We start from the raw sequence: 16,675 nt of genomic DNA on the forward strand, positions 1-16,675 counted from the left end.
TCTCAAACTGCTAAACATGTTGCACCAAATACATCTGTACTGTCTTACTTATGCATTAGCTGAACTCAAGAAATGAAAATCAACTGAAATCACTTTTAAAAACATTATCATCTACTGTTTATACATATGATATATGATACATATACATATCATATACTGGACTTGAAGATCATAGTCTTGGGGGACCATCTAAGTCATAAAGATATTGTTCTACATCCTAGTGAGGTGAGTAGTGTTTAGGGTCTTAAAAGCTTTCAAGCTGTAATCAAAGCTACATTATTGGTGTCTTCTTGTTTGGAACAAAGGAAGGTGAAGAAAACCAAACATAAGGAAGCAGTTCATCCAAAGGACTAATGAGCCACAAGAACCATATCCTCCACTAGCCACAGACCAGAACTTAGATGGTATCTGGTTGCCACTACTAACCATCTAACCAGGAACAGAACAGAAGGTCTCAGAGTAGGGGGAAAAAAATGTAGAACATAATTCAAATCCGCAGAATAGATCAGACTTACAGTCTGATAAGAGACTGGAAGAACTCCCAGGACAACTGCCATAAGATACCCTTCTAATTTAGGACTGAAAACACTCCCAGGGATCACCTTTCAGACACATAATAGGTCCAAAATCCAGACAGTGAGGAAATGTGCTTCTTAGGACAATCAGGTATAAGAGATAAAGGGGCCAGCATTTGCACAAAAGCAAACATGAAAAGACAAGAAGGAAGAGGAAAACTTAACAGAAATGGGGAAACCAGGAAGGGAAGAGTGCTAACAAATTGTGGGGTTCATCATGAAACAACCGGTACATGAATCATCAAATGAGGAACTCAATTGCTATGTAAACTTTCACCTAAAGCACAATACAATGGTCAACAAAAAATTATCATAGCATGGCAGAAATACACTAAGAAATATTTAGCACATGTTCTTCACAAAATAAACTACCTAAACTCTAGAATTTTGCTGCCTTGATTAAATTATAAGAAACCCTTGTGGGGGATCTTCGTATAGAAAGCAGGGCAAAGTATCCAAGGGAAAAAATAATTAGTTTTTCTATTAACCAGTTAGTGAAAGTATTTTTAACCATAACACAGACCTTACTACAATGTAACCATGATTTTAAAATTTTTATTATATTAGAAACTTAAATCAATAAAGAATTTAACTGAGAATCTGATGCAGAAATGCAAACTAACATTTAAGTCAGAGAAAAGAAAATTTATACACAAAAATGAACTACAGCTACTTATGGAAACGTAAGTCAAAAAAGTTACTCATTCTACCTAATGTAAAAGAAAAAGTGTTAAACTGTGGTCAAAATACTTTTATCGAAAAAATAATTGTAACTTTCAGATTTATATAGGATTTCAGCAAAAAGTGATAGCTAATTTCTCTTTTAGAAGATCTACTTTATAAATCAATAGTTGGCCAGGTTCACTAATTTTTTTAATACCTCTTGTATATACAGACACAGTTTCAAAAATCTGTTAACAGCATTAATGAAAAATAGGACTGTTTCATTTAAGTTTTACCTAGTATAATAAATCAACCTCACAGTGCAATGGACACAAATGAAATGTCAATATGAATACAAAAGCAGGACTACAAAGTGATGTTTTCTTTTAGGATTCTGTTTTTGTTTTGTTTTTTATGATCAACTCCAGACACACAGTACAGGGAAGATGGAATGAGTAAGAAAAAAAAATCATATTTTATTTCCCCGTTAACACCAAGCCATATTATTCAAAATGTTTTTCAAAATACTAAGCTAGATCACCAATCCTAGTTACTGCCTTAATTCAAATCTTTATCAAGAAAATAGTTAAACAATAGAAATTTATTGTGAGACACTTTCTAGAGCAAGCAGCTATATTACTATATATAATTTATTAACTTAGTAGTTTAGTCTCTCGATATTTAACAAGTTCATTTAAGAATTACTATCCCATTGGTTTATAGTGACATTAATATAAATGCATAATTTAAAAATCAACATTCTTTCACTGTGAACATAAAACTTCCTAAAAATAGTTGTGGACTAGGGCTCAGTAATAACTGCATGTTGGGATAGCACTGTTCAAAGCCAAACAGGCTGGCAAGCTTGGAAAGGCATCAACGATATATACAATCTCGGCATGCTATTTCCCACATTTCTGCTATCCACACTTGTTTCATAATATTGTATAAATTATTGCCTCAAATTTGAAAAAAAAAAAAAAAAAAAATCAAGATGAATACATTTCACCTTCATTTCAACATAACTCTTTAAAATGAAAAAGTTCCCCATGTTTGTTAATTCTGTTCAAGAGATGGATTTCACTATTCTCTTTACTGCATGTACAATTTTTTCACCGTCAGTATCTCATTACAATTAATGCCGCAATAAAACCTGTGTTTTCTTAAAAATTGCATTCAATAATTAGATTGTTACCAAATCCCAAAGTCCAAAGCACATGTGACCATTAACACCCTTGGAACCTATAAATTATTGCAAATTACTAATGAGACAAAAATGTGCATATAATTCAAACACAAACTGTGAGGAAGGGGGTGCAAAATAAATATTACAATATTTTTCAATTCGATCTAAATGCTGCCCAAATGGTTAAATGAAAAGACTAATACTAGTTACAGGAAGAGTTAAACTATTTTAAAGACACTTTCCCAAGTAGTTAGAACAAATTTACAAAACAAAGGTAAGAGCCTATGCCAATACATTTTTCCTGTAGTGTAATGTAATTGCTAATATGAGGTATTATCTGTAAGCAATTAATACAAATAAAAATAGGGATAAGTCACCACTAAATAACAGTTTGGTGAAAAGCTTCTAAGCTAATGTAGTTCAGAAAACGGGTTAAGGAAACAGAGTAGAAGGCGTGGGTCAGGTGGGTTTCCAGAAGGAACATCATTTATGTGCCTTATCATCATCATCTTATATATAATAGTCCATCTCTGAAGAAAGGTAAACCCTTTCCAATTATGCTGGCCAAGAATATGCTTTACACAGCATAAGATTATTTAACTAACATTTCATTTGCGCTTTTATATTTAGATATACATACATATAATCATATATGCATATCAAAAATATAAACAGAATTTTTAAATACATTTCTGAAAAATTAACATTAAAACCAAACTATGCATATACTACAGGATTTTCTAGAATATCTAAACTCAGGGATAAAACCAAAGGAAAAAGTTGCTATTTCTTTAGTAAATGGCTTGTGTGAAACTTCAAGCCCACTCATCTTTTTATAGATGGGTTTATTTGATGAGGATTGTGATCCAATGATTGTTTAGCAGCAATTTTACCAAACTGTAAATTCTTTTATTAACAGGCATTATAAACAGATAACACTAATCTTATTTAAAAACCATGAGTGCCACACCAGTGAATATACAGCTCATGAATAACTTAAAAAGTATTTCCCACTTTAAAAGGCAACACAGCATACAAAAACCTATACCAAACAAAGAAGCTATAATATGGGTACATGATTGATGTGTCTAAAATGATATATATACAGTACATAATTAATGCTAATTATGTGTCCAGTACTTTTTTTCTGATTTCTTTCATGCTTCACTTTCTCCAGAAACTGAATTCTGTACTTCTTCTTCTAAAATTGGTACAATCAAGTTATCCTTGGACATCAAATTATATTTCATCACAAATTTAGTAAACCTATGACACAAAAATGTTTCATTCTGTAAAAAGAAAGAAAAAATGTGTCACTTTAACTCATTATGCAAAGCTTAAATAACCAAGAATGTCAAAATATATTATTTTATTATTATGGTAAGAATGCATCAGGATAATTAGTGAAATACACTTACTTCATATTCATCAAATATCTGCCGGTGATGAAAATAAGCATGAGAAAATATTCTATAAATCCTACGGCATACTGATCCTAGTTTTGCTACAGACGATTCCTTTATGCTAACCCTAAAGATGGAAAAGAAATGATATATTCATAGAGTTGGACAAAAATCTTATGAACAAAATATAGTCCAGTCTTCTCAATTCACAAATGTGGAAAAAAACCTAAGGTAAGTGAGTGAGTAGGTCAGGGTCACAGAGACAGGGCTGTGCTCTTTCTACCTAACCACAGTGCTGAAGTTCCATCTGCTATTACAGTTGTGAAATTTCTTAAAGTTTAATACAGTGTTATTAAATCAAAATGAATCTGTTCATTCTAAACTTAAGAAAAGATACACTTAAGACATTAACATCTACTAGTGGTGACTCTTGTTAAGTGGCATGATAGTCCAACTCATAGCAACCCTGTACAGGCTTTCCAAGGAAGGGTTTGAACCACAAATCTTGTGGTTAACAGTCTAGTGCTTGTCCTACAGCATAACACCACGACTCTACTCAACACTATAATGGATGACTAGAACTACTGAGTTCAGATTTTATTCTATAGAACTAGGTTACTCTGTAACTGCATATTTCTAGCTGTTTTTGTTTTTTTAATGTACATAGATTACTAAGGTGAATCAATTATTTTTAAAACTGTATTGCATAAGAGCTCTTTGGGAAAAAAGTCTCCAAATCCAATCCAACTGGTCACAAATCCCTAGACAAAATAAACAAAGGTCCTGGACTATTCTTCCAAACTTCATCAATACCATAGTACAGTAGGCTACAGGTTTTTCCTAGATCTTAAAAATCTATAGTCAATCATCAGCAGAAGAATGGTTAAACAAACTTTGGTACATAGACACAATGGAATACTATACAATGTTGAAGAATAATGATGTACTGCAAAACACCTCACAACATAGATAACCTGGAAGACATGAAACTGAGTGAAATTAAGTCAGTTACAAACACATATTGTATGAGACCTGGTGTGATGCTGTTGGGTCAGCAGTGGACTGCTAACCACAAGGTTGGAAGTTTAAACCCACCAGCAGCTTCTTGGAAACCCTATGCAGGGTCACTATGAGTTAGAACCAACTCAACGGCACTTAACAACAACAAATGTCATAAAAAGTTAAGAAAAGGTTTTCTTGATAAAAGCAACAATCTATGATGGTTATGGGGGGAAGGTTAGGTGGAAGGAAAATTATTCACAAGCTCGAGGGTAGACACATGTTAACATGAGTGTCAGGGCAGGCAGCATACAAGAGGGAAGCTGGCAGAGCAAAGATGAAGCTAGCAGGAGACACAGGGAGGAATGCTAGAGTTAAAGTGAATAGAGAGGTAAGTATACTAACTGATGGTACATGGAGGGGGCTGCAAACATTGTAAAGAAGCAAAGTATGTGATTTGTTGAATATAAAACAGATGATCTACTCTGTAAACCTTCACTCAATTCATAATAAAAGTCTACAAAAAATAATAAAACCTACAGGCAAGGATAAGGATTCCTTAAAAAACAGGCAGTCCAATTTAGGGGAGTTTACACTTGACGCATGCTGTTTAAGGGAGGCTAACTACACAGAAATGCACTCAGCAACTCTTAACTCATAAGAGAAAGAGTCACAGAGAATGAGGTAAAGCAGCAGGGACCAACCAGTCTTAATGAAACTGATCTCTGTGACCTTGGAAGCCAATCCCTGCCGTCCTCAATTTAACCACAACTCTAATTTCAAACCTTGAATTATTTTGAAGAAGATAAATAGGAAAATAAATTTAAGAATATAACACATTTTATAATAATAAATTTAAGAATATTACTCAGCAACCTAATTTTAGTTTTGAAACATCAATCTTTTAAAACTGAATCTTAAAAGTTTAACACGACACTTAAGTTCTGTTTACCTGCTGGGAAAATATTTATTGCTATTCAGAAGGCAGGCAGCACCATCAAGTGTATGCCTAGTGTAGTCTATAGCAGGACACTAAAAAAGAAAGGAAATAAAAATATATTAACAAAGACCTCTATATTTTACATTAAGGCTATCTGTTATCTAGATATCTTACTCCACAGACATGAGCATATTCTAAGAAAAAATGCCTTACAATTTCAGAATGACTATAAAATGCAGTTATGCAGATAGTCTCTTACAATGGAGTTCCAGTCCAACAACTCCATCATTAAGTCAGTTCTGATGTAAGTCAAACACCTAGTTTTTAAATAGTTTTCATTACTATTTCCTTTGATTATCAATGTGTTTACATATTGTAACAGTGAACATCTGAAAATGGTAACATCAGCAAATTACATGCTGCAAATTTTTATGTAGTATGTATTACTAACAGTAAGATATACAAATACAAAAACAAACTGCAATTTGCTGTAACTCAACTACATCATAAATTGGGGACATGCACAGTAGCAATAAATAAGGCCTTATCACCACATGAACTATACTATCAGGTTTCCACAAAATACATGAACCCTCTCCCGTTTTCTCACTCCTAATATTACAAACCACAAGGTCCGCTGTTTGAGACCACCAAATGCACTTGGAAAAAAGGTGAGGCTTTCTGTTCCTGTAAAGAATTTTTCTCCCCACGCCCTGTACAGTTTTAAAAGCCTCAGAAACCCTATGCAGGGTCACTATGAGTTGGAACTGATTCAATGGCACTTAACAACATTGTATGTAGGAAAAACAAAAAAACAACAACAATGTTTAAAGCTAGAGAGAACATTGATTATCTAATCTAACCCTGTGGCTTGACAAATGAGAAGGCACTTAACAACAACATTGTATGTAGGAAAAACAAAACACAACAACAATGTTTAGAGCTAGAGAGAACATTGATTATCTAATCTAACCCTGTGGCTTGACAAATGAGAAATCCGGGCTTAGAATGTTCAGACTTAACCAAGATCATACAGCTATGAAGGTCTCAAAAACTATAACCCAAATAATGCTAACTCCTAATTGTCTTACTTATCTAACTGCTATAACAAAAATACAAGAAATTTATTCTCTCACAGTTTAGGAAGGAAATCCAAATTAGAGTGCCACCTATAGGGAAAATCCTTCTCTGTCAGTTCTGGGTTGTTGTTGTCGTTAAGTGCCGTAGAGTCAGTTCCGACACATAGCAACTCTGTACAGGGTTTCCAAGGCTGTAAATCTTTACGGGAGCAGAAAGCCTCATCTTTCTCCTGCGGAGTGGCTGTAGTTTCGAACTGCTGACCTTGTGGTTCACAGTCCGATTCGTAACCACTACGCTACCAGAGCTCCTTGTCAGCTCTGGGAGGAGGTCCTTATTTCCCTTCAAATCTGTGGGCCTGGCATTCCTTGGAAATTTCCAACGTGTCTTGGTGTCAATCTTCTCCTGGGAAAAGGAGGTTCTCAGTGCAGGGACCCCAAGTCCAAAGGATGTGCTCCACAACTTGCTCTTCTTTCTTGAGGGTAGTCAGGTCCCTCCCTCTCTGCTCAATTCTCTTTCTTGTAAGATAAAAGATGTGACGTGAGCAAGGGTGTGAGACTTGAGTAAGAGTGGTGACTTGGGTACTTGAGTAAGGGTAAGACTTCAGTCACAAGCTCAGGATACATCCCACTGTATTCTAGCTTATTAACACACAGGTTAGGAGTTACAACACATATCACTAAATGGAGGATAATTACAGCAGGTCACAAAATGGAAGACAACCACACAATACTGGTAGTCATGACCTAGCGATTTAGACATATATTTTGGAGGACACAATTCAATCCAAGACAGTCCACCCTTTGAGCCCTCAAAATTCATTTCCTTGCCATGTATAAAACACATTTACCTCACTACATCATCCCAAATGTCTTAAATTGACTCTGAGTCCAAAATCCCATCTTCTAAATCATCTCTTTCAAATATGGGTGACTTTAGGTATATTCCATCATGGGGCAAAATTCCTCTTCATCTGTGGACCTGTGGAATCTAGACCCCAAAATACCTGTTTCCAATGTTCAGTGGTGGAATAGGCACAAGGTAGACATTTCCATTATAAATGGAGGAAAAGAAGGGATTAACAGGCACTTCAAAAGTCCAAATCCCAGAACAAATTAAATCCTCCATTCTCTGAGACCATCTGGGCAATGGCTTTGTTCTCTGGTCAAACACAGCCTATCTCTTCTTGCTGAACCTCACCTACTTCTATTCATTGAGTGAAACCAGATAGATCACGTGAGGTGAACATATCAGGCTCTCTACTTTCCAGCTCCAGTTAGCATTCAGTCCCAAAAGGGGAGTTGTTCAAAAAGGCACTGATTTTTCCTGCATCAGTGATTGTGGATGCTGGCCATGTCCCCCTGGATTCTGAATGGAGGCTCCGTGACTCTAGGCTTGATCTCCACCTTACAGGCCTACTGCGATGACAACTCTGCCCTACTGGGTTTGATGGTCCCATTCTACTAGTGCTTCTCATTGGTGGCCCTGGTAAGTACCATTCTTCTGCCTGTTCACTTTGGGTAGTGACCCCACCACTCTGGCATACCCCACCATTGTAACAGTTGCCCCATACTCCAGAACCAAGGTAGCAAAAGATCTGGGTCCTTGAAACCCAGACACTATTACCCCACCCTTTGAGACAAAAGCAGCTCTGCTTCCCATGCTCCTTCTAACTGTTCTGCTAATCTCTGAGCTGCTTTAGGGATACTTTTTTTTTCTTTTCTTAAGAGGACAATAGTGATCATTCCTTTGGCCTCTTTCCTGCCTGAAGAATTCCGAGAGGCATACAGCACTGTCTTCTTCTATTCTTTCTCTGTCTCCTTCATTGTAAGCAGATGGGTATTCTATTGACATAGTCAGTTACATCCATCAGTCACAGGCTTAATTTCTTTAACAAAACTTTGTGTAGCCACGCATCTTTTGGTAAAAATAGTAAGGCATGTGTCCTTAATTTGTACATCAAAATTTCCAAATCTTTTGTTTTAATTTTACACAGATCATTTTTAAATTCATCTCTTTCCTCTCTCATTTAGAGTGGAGAAACGATGTAGTCCCTTTAAAATATTCATTAGAAATCTCCTCAGCCAAGAATTCAGGTTCATGATTTACAAGTTCTACGTTCCACCAAACATTTTAAATTAATTCTCACCAGTTCTTTGCCAATGCATTTAAGCATTACCTCTCCTCAATCATCGATTCACGTTTTAAAGTCTCCCCAGAAGCACATTTAATGTCCACATTTCTACTAACATTGTACTGCTAGCATCATATGCAATCTCTAAGATAACAGAGACTTATTCTTGAGCTCTCCTCACTGCCTTCTGAGCCATCACTAGAATTGTCTTCTGTCCATAATTCTACCAATTGTCATTTCAAGGCAATCTAGGCTATTACTATTCGTTGTTGCTATTGTTAAGTGTCATCGAGTTGTTTCCAACTCACAGCAATCCTGTATACAGTTTCTGAGGAGCAGCTGGTGAGTTTGAACCACTGACCTTGCTATTACTATTACTACTGTCGTTGTTGAGTGCCAGCGAGTCGGTTCCAACCCATAGTGACCCTGCATAGGGTTTCTGAGACTGTAAATCTTTACAGGAGCAGAAAGCCTCATCTTTCTCCCGCGGAACTTCTGCTGGTTTCAAACTGTTGACCCTGAGATTAGCAGCCCCATTCATAACCACTATGCTACCAGAGCTCTTTTATTACTATTACTACTAAGCACCCTAAAATTCTTCCAGCCTCTATTCATTACCCAATTCCAAAAATGCTACCACATTTTAGATATCTGTTAAAACAGCACCTCACACCCCACACTTCAAATACCAAAATCTTAGTGACTTAGCATAGCTATAACACAAATACCTCAAGTAGGCAGTTTTAATAAACAGAAATTTCTTCTCTCACAATTTAGGAAGCTAAGAGTTCAAATTCAGGGTGCCAGCTCTAAGGGAAGGCATTCTCTCTCTGTTGGCTCTAGAGGGAGGTACCTGTCTCCTTTCAATATCTGTGGGCCCAGCACACTCTGGACATTTGCATGTGTCTTGGCATCAATCGTCCCCTGAGTCTAAGAAGCTCTGTAATACCCTCTGCTCCCAGCTCTTCTTTCTTGGTGGGAATCAGGTCTCTCCTCTTTGTTCGCTCTACGCCCCTTTTCTCTCTAAAAGGTGTGACTAGAGAAAGGACTGGACTTGAGTCAAGATCTCTTTCCCTTCTCCCGCCTCATTAACATATTGGTTAGGATTTACAACACATACCACACAATGGAAGATAATTACATCAGATCACAAAATAGAGGACAACCACACAATACTAGGAGCCATCACCTACCCAAGTTGACACATAAATCTGGGGACACAATTCAATCCACAACACTACTCCACTGATTTGTACTTTACCAAAGGGGTCCTGGTGTGGCACTGTAGGATAAACATTCAACAGCAACATCAGTCTGAACCACTAGGTTGGCAGTTCAAACTCACAAGCCGATCCTCTGAAAACCCTATACAGGGTCACTATGAGTTGGAATCTACTTGATGGCACTTGACAACAAGCTGCCTAGAAGTCTACCTTTTCACAAATATGCCTAAGAATCACTGCCTTCTTATAGCCCAGACAAAATCCCTTATTATGTCCCTGGCACTCTAATTTCAATCTCGTTGTCGTTATGTACCATGGAGTCGATTCTGACTCATAGTGACCCTGTAGAGGGTTTCCAAGGCTGTAAATCTTTATGAGAGCAGAAAGCCTCATCTTTCTCCCACGAAACAGCTGGTAGTTTCGAACTGCTGACCTTGTGGTTTGCAGCCCGATTCATAACCACTACTCTACCAGAGCTCCTTAATTCTAATCTAGCATCTCTAAATAACTTTCCCTGTGAGTCTTTACTGAATTTTATAGTTTCTTTATATTTTCATAACTCTATGGTAGCGTAGTGGTTACAAATTGGGTTGCGAACCTTAAGGTCAGCAGTTCGAAACTACCAGCTGTTCCGCAGGAGACAGATGAGGCTTTTTGCTCCCGTAAAGATTTACAGCCTCGGAAACCCTGTACAGGGTTGCTATGGGTTGGAACCAACTTGACAGCACTTAATAACAATCTTAGGATAATGCACTGGACTGCAGGTCAGTTTGAACTGCTTGGTCAGCAGTTCAAACCTACCAGATGTTCCTTGGAAACACTCTACAGAGTCACTATGAGTCAGAACCAACTCGACAGCACTTAACAACAACAATATTGTTGTTGTTAAGTGCCATCGAACAGAAACTGATTAGAAACAATGAAACCCGGTCTCACAGTAAATCAGCAAATTTGTTAAAGGAACAATGAAACTGCAAAGTAATTTCCCAATTTATCCTGTCCTCCTAAAGACAGACAGGGAGGAGAACAAAAGGGAAATGATTGAGAATGAATCAGGAAGTCAACCGGAAGGAAAAGTAAAAACAACCAGAGAAACTAACAGCAAACTACTCTAGCTCTAACCCGAAATAAGAATCTTTTCAAAAGTTGAGAATAAAGTTGGTGTATAGAAATGCAAATTTAACAACTCTAATATGGCTTAAAAAACCCTGATAGCATTGTGGGCTAAATGTTGGGCTGCTAACCGCAAGGTTGGTGATTCAACAGCTGTTCTGTGGGAGAAAGATGAAGCTGTCTTTTCTGCCTGTAAAGATTAAAGTCACGGAAACTCAAAGGAGTCCTTCTACTCTGTTCTGTAAGGTGGCTATGAATTGGAATCAACTTGATTGATGGCTTTAATATGGTTTAGTATACGCATGGCTAATACAACAGAAAATTTCTAAACAGTAATAACAAAAGAAATATATTTTCCTAACTATAAATCCATAGGCATTTATGGTTAATGTATTTATAACCTAGAGCAGCTTCTATTGAAAAACATTCTCCTCTAGATATATGATTACATGTGATATGGTGAAAAACAAATATTTTGAGTTATTGTGTCTCTCACCCTGTTCATCTGAGTGTAGACTATGGAACAGTCTACAATCATTAAAGCAGTGCTACACAAAACAGTAATATAATACAAACAACACATGGAATTTAAAATTTTCTAGTAGCCACATCAAAGTAGTAGAAAGAAACAGGTAAAGTTACTTTTAATGACATATTCTATTTAACCCAGTATATTAAAAATATTAACAATTTAACATGTAACTGATATAAAATGACCAAAATGACACACTTTTTCTATTTTTTATTTAATATGTAACTAACATTTTTTAAATGTACAAATCAGGAGTTGTATATTCATAAACCACTGTCACTATCAAATTCTAGAACACTTTCAACGCCCCAAAAAGAAATCCTATACCCATTACCAGTCACTTCTCATTCTCATTTCAGCCAACTCTAAGCAACTACTAATCAATTTTCTGTCTCTATATATTTGCCTAGACCAGACATATTACAAATAGTTAATCATATAATATGTAACCTTTTGTGTCTGCCTTATTTCACGTCACAATTTTTTCCAGATTCATTCATGGTGTTGCATAAATCATTACTTCATTCCTGTTTTATGTATGGCTTAATAATATGCTGTATGTATACCATATTTTGTTCATTCATCAGCTGATGGACATTTGGTTGTTTCCACATTTTAGCTATTATGAATAATGCTGCTATAAATATTAGCTTATATTTTTTATGTGTGGACATAGGTGTTCATTTCTCTTTGGCATATACCTAGCAGTGGAATGGCTGAGTCATAAGGTAGCTATAAATCAGGAAAGGTGTGGACAAGGATTTACCCATTTAACCTACTTATATAAGCTGTATGCTAAAAACATAACATGAGAAACTGGAATATATGAAGAAGAAAGTGTCATCAGGGTTGAAAAGAACACGCATTAACAACCTGCAATATGCATATGACACAAATTTCCTTGCTGAAAGGAAGACGTGAAACACTGACTGATCAAAGACTTCAGTCTTCAGTATAGATTACACCTCAATGTAAAGAAAACAAAAATCCTCACAACTGGACCACTAAACATCATGATAAATGGAAAAAAAGATTGACCTTCTCAAGTATTTCATTGTACTTAGATCCACAATTAACATTCATAGAAGCATCATTCAAAAAATAAATGATGCTTTGTATTGAACAAAAGATCTCTTTAGAATGTTAAAGAGATTAAACAAATTTATCTTTGAGGAAATATAGCCAAAACATTTCTTAGAAGCAGAATGGAAACACTTCATCTTGCATATTCTGGACATGCTATCAGAAGGGACTAGAAGTCCTGGTGTGGTGCTGTAGGATAAGCACTGGAGCACTGGAGACAGAGTAAGTTTGAACCTCAAGATGGGTGGTTCAAACTCACTAGCTGCTCCTCAGAAACTCTATACAGAGTCGCTATGAGTTGGACCTGACTCAACAGCACTTAACACCAATAACATCAGGAGGGATCCATCTCTGAAGAATATCATGCTTGGTGAAGTAGAAGGACAGTGAAAAAGAGTAAGATCCTCAATGAGATGGACAGACACAGTGGCTGAAACAATAACTTCAACAATAGCACCAATTTTGAAGATGGTGCAGGAAGGAGCAGGCGGTCAGTGTTCTGTTCTGGTTATGAGTTGGGACCAATTCAATGGCACCTTAATAATAACCTTAATGGTAACACCACATCTGTTATTCTGAGGAACTGCCAAACTGATTTCCAAAGAGCATGCAGCACTTTACAATATTACTAGCAATGCACAAGGGTTCCAATTTCTCTACTTTCTTGCTAACATTTGTTATTGTCTGTCTTTTTAATATATTAACCATTCTAAAAATGTAAAGTCCACCACTAGTCTGTCAGTTTGTTGTACTGTGTAGCTTATGTGTTGTAGTGATGCTGGAAGCTATGCCACTGGTATTCAAAATACCAAAAAGGTCACCCATAGGGGAGGTTTCAGTGAAGCTTCAGAAAAGGACTAGGAAGAAGGAGAGATGAACAATTTCTGAATGTTTAGCCACTGAAAACCTTATGAAAAGCAGGAGAAAACTATATACAGTGCTGGAAGATGAGCCCCTCAGATTGGAAGGTACTCAAAAACAACTGGGGAAGAGGTGCCTCTTCAGAGTAGAGTTGACCATAATGACATGAACAGACTAAAGCTTTCAATACCTTCATTTCTTGATGGGGCACAACTCAAAATAAGGAGAAACAGCTGCAAACATCCATTAATAATCAGAAATGCAATGTACAAAGTAGGTTGTTGCTGTTGTTAACAGCCATCAAGTCGGTTCTGACTCATAGTGACCCTGTATAAGGTTACTGAAGAGCAATTGGTGGGTTTTAACCACCGACTTTGTGGTCCAGTGCATTATCCTACAGTGCCACACATGAACTATGAATCTAGAAAAATTGGAAGCTGTCAATGAAATGGAACACATAAAAATGATATCTTAGGCATTTGTTGTTGTTGTTGTTAAGTGCCGTCAAGTCAGTTCCAACTTATAGCAACCCTATACTTCTGAGGAGCAGCTGGTAAATTTGAACTGCCTACCTGTGGTTCACAGTTCAGTGCAGATCCTACAGCACCACACCAGGAGTCCCATTCTAGGCATTAGTGAGCTAAAACAGACTGGTACTGGTCATTTTGAATCTGACAATCGCATGGTTTACTATGCCAAGAATGACAAACTCAAGAGGAATGGAGGTGAAATCGTAAAAAAGAACATTTCAAGATTTATATTAAAGTACATTGTATCCATACACTTAGAAGGAAGACCAGATAATACCACTATTACTCAAATTTACACACCAAACACTAAACCCAGTGATGAGAAAAATGAAGACTTCTTCAGCCTGAAATTAATCAAACATGTAATCAAAATTATTAGTGAATGGAACGTAAAGTTTGGAAACAAAATGGAAGGATCAGTTGTTAGAAAACATGGCATAGGTGATAGAAATGATGCTGGAAATCCCATGATAGAATTTTGCAAAACCAACAACTTATTCATTGCAAATACGTTTTTTCAACAACATAAAAAGCAACTATAGGGTGCCCTGTATCACCATTCCTATGTAATATTGTAAGGAGCTCTGGTAGCATAGTGGTTACGAGTCGGGCTGCTAACCTCAAGGCCAGCAGTTCGAAACTACCAGAGGTTCTGCGGGAGGAAAGATAAGGCTTTCTGCTCCCATAAAGATTTACAGCCTCGGGAACCCTATGTAGGGTCACTATGAGTTGGAACCAACTCCACAACACATAACCATCCAACAAACCAACCAACCATTCAATATTGTGTTATAAGTGTTAGCCAAAGCTGTAATACAGAAAAGGGAAGTTAAAGACATCCAAATTGGCAAAGTACAGGTAAAAACTCTAGTTTCAGATGATATTATCCTATATGTAGAAAATACTATAGAAACACTCAGCAAGAAAATTATTGAAGCTCACTGAAAGGGTCAGCAAAGTTGCACGGTATAAGACCAATATACACAATACACAAAAATTAGTTGGATTCCTCCACAATAATAAAGACAGTTCTGAAAAGAAAATTAAGAAAACAATACCATTTACAATAGCCACCTAAAAGATGGCTAACTTAGAAATAAATCTAATCAGAGAAACAAAAGACCTACAGAAAGAAAACTACAAAAAACTACTACAAGAAACCAAAAGAGGCTTACAACAATGGAGGAATATACCATGTTCATGGATAGGAACACTTACCACTGTGAAAATGCCAACATTACCCAAAACAATCTGTAGATATAATTCAATCCCCCAATCCAGATTCCTTATCATTATTTAAAGAGATAGAAAAACCTGATCATTAACTTAATATGGAAAGACAGAGACCTTGGATAAATAAAACATTGTTTAGCAAGAACAACAGAGTTGGAGTCCTCTCACTCCCTAATCTCAAAATCTACAACATAACCATACTGACCAAAACTGGTACAATGAAAGAAGCATAGATAACGGAAAAGAACTGAGAACCTAAAAGCAAGTCCATCCACACACAGTCAGCTGATCTCTAACAAAGTGTCATCACACATTAAATGGGGAAGAGATAGTCTCATCAACAAATGGTGTGGGAAAACTGGAAATCCATTTGTAGATAAATGAAACAAGATTCACACCTCATACCATATACAAAAATAAGCTCAACATGGATTTAAAGACCTAAATGTGAAACCTAGAACTTTAAGATCAATGAAAAAATACCGACAAACTTCAGGACTCTAACAGATGACATAAATATACTGTAAAAAATAACTGGAAACATACAAACAGTAGAAGATAAAAGAGATGACTGGGACCTCCTAAAACTTAAGACACTTAATGTGCATCAAAAGACTTCATCGAAAGAGAGTCCATATTTTGGCAACGACATTATCAGACAAGGGACTAACTGCTAAATTTAAAATTACAATACCTCTACAAGAAAAAGAAAAACAACCCAATTAAAAAATGGGCACAACAAACCACCTTCAAAGACTAAGACTCAACGGAAATACGCGCCCTAATTGGTAACCATATGCATCGCCAATAGGGGGAAGTGGGATAAAAGCAGCAATGAAGCGGCAAGCTAAGTCCTACAATGTTCAGTGGGCTTCTGTGGACCCAGATGGGCACCTGGTTGGCCAGCAGTGCGGGGAGACCTGGGGACTCCTGGGCCCAGAGTCAGCGGCATGGCCACAGAGGACTAGAGTAGAGAGTTAAGCTACCAGCTGATAGGAAAATAGGGCATATGCACAAGAACACCCACACTTGCAGATGGTACCCACGTGACCTGGTCCCGATGAATGGATGATCAGAACTCAACCAGGAGAAGAAAGAGGAAGGAAAAAAAAAGAGTGATCTG

At 36.8% G+C, this 16,675-nt stretch overlaps 1 protein-coding gene across 2 annotated transcripts in view; it reads right to left on the minus strand.

The window, feature by feature from the left end:
* Positions 1 to 3,162: 3,162 nt before the first annotated feature.
* MOB4 (MOB family member 4, phocein) overlaps positions 3,163 to 16,675 on the minus strand; it is a 38,052-nt gene continuing 24,539 nt past the window's right edge. The window contains exons 5-7 of one of the 2 annotated variants that reach the window (XM_006862008.1): positions 5,779 to 5,858; positions 3,843 to 3,954; positions 3,163 to 3,713 (exon numbers count right to left, since the gene is read on the minus strand). In XM_006862008.1, the coding sequence (XP_006862070.1) occupies positions 3,582 to 3,713; positions 3,843 to 3,954; positions 5,779 to 5,858 (324 nt within the window). In that variant the 3' untranslated portion in view covers positions 3,163 to 3,581. The remainder of the gene's footprint in view (positions 3,714 to 3,842; positions 3,955 to 5,778; positions 5,859 to 16,675) is intronic. The other variant, XM_006862007.1, reaches the window with a different exon arrangement.

The sequence above is a fragment of the Chrysochloris asiatica genome, unplaced genomic scaffold (genome assembly GCF_000296735.1).
Source record: "Chrysochloris asiatica unplaced genomic scaffold, ChrAsi1.0 scaffold00045, whole genome shotgun sequence".
Classification (NCBI taxonomy): domain Eukaryota; kingdom Metazoa; phylum Chordata; class Mammalia; order Afrosoricida; family Chrysochloridae; genus Chrysochloris; species Chrysochloris asiatica.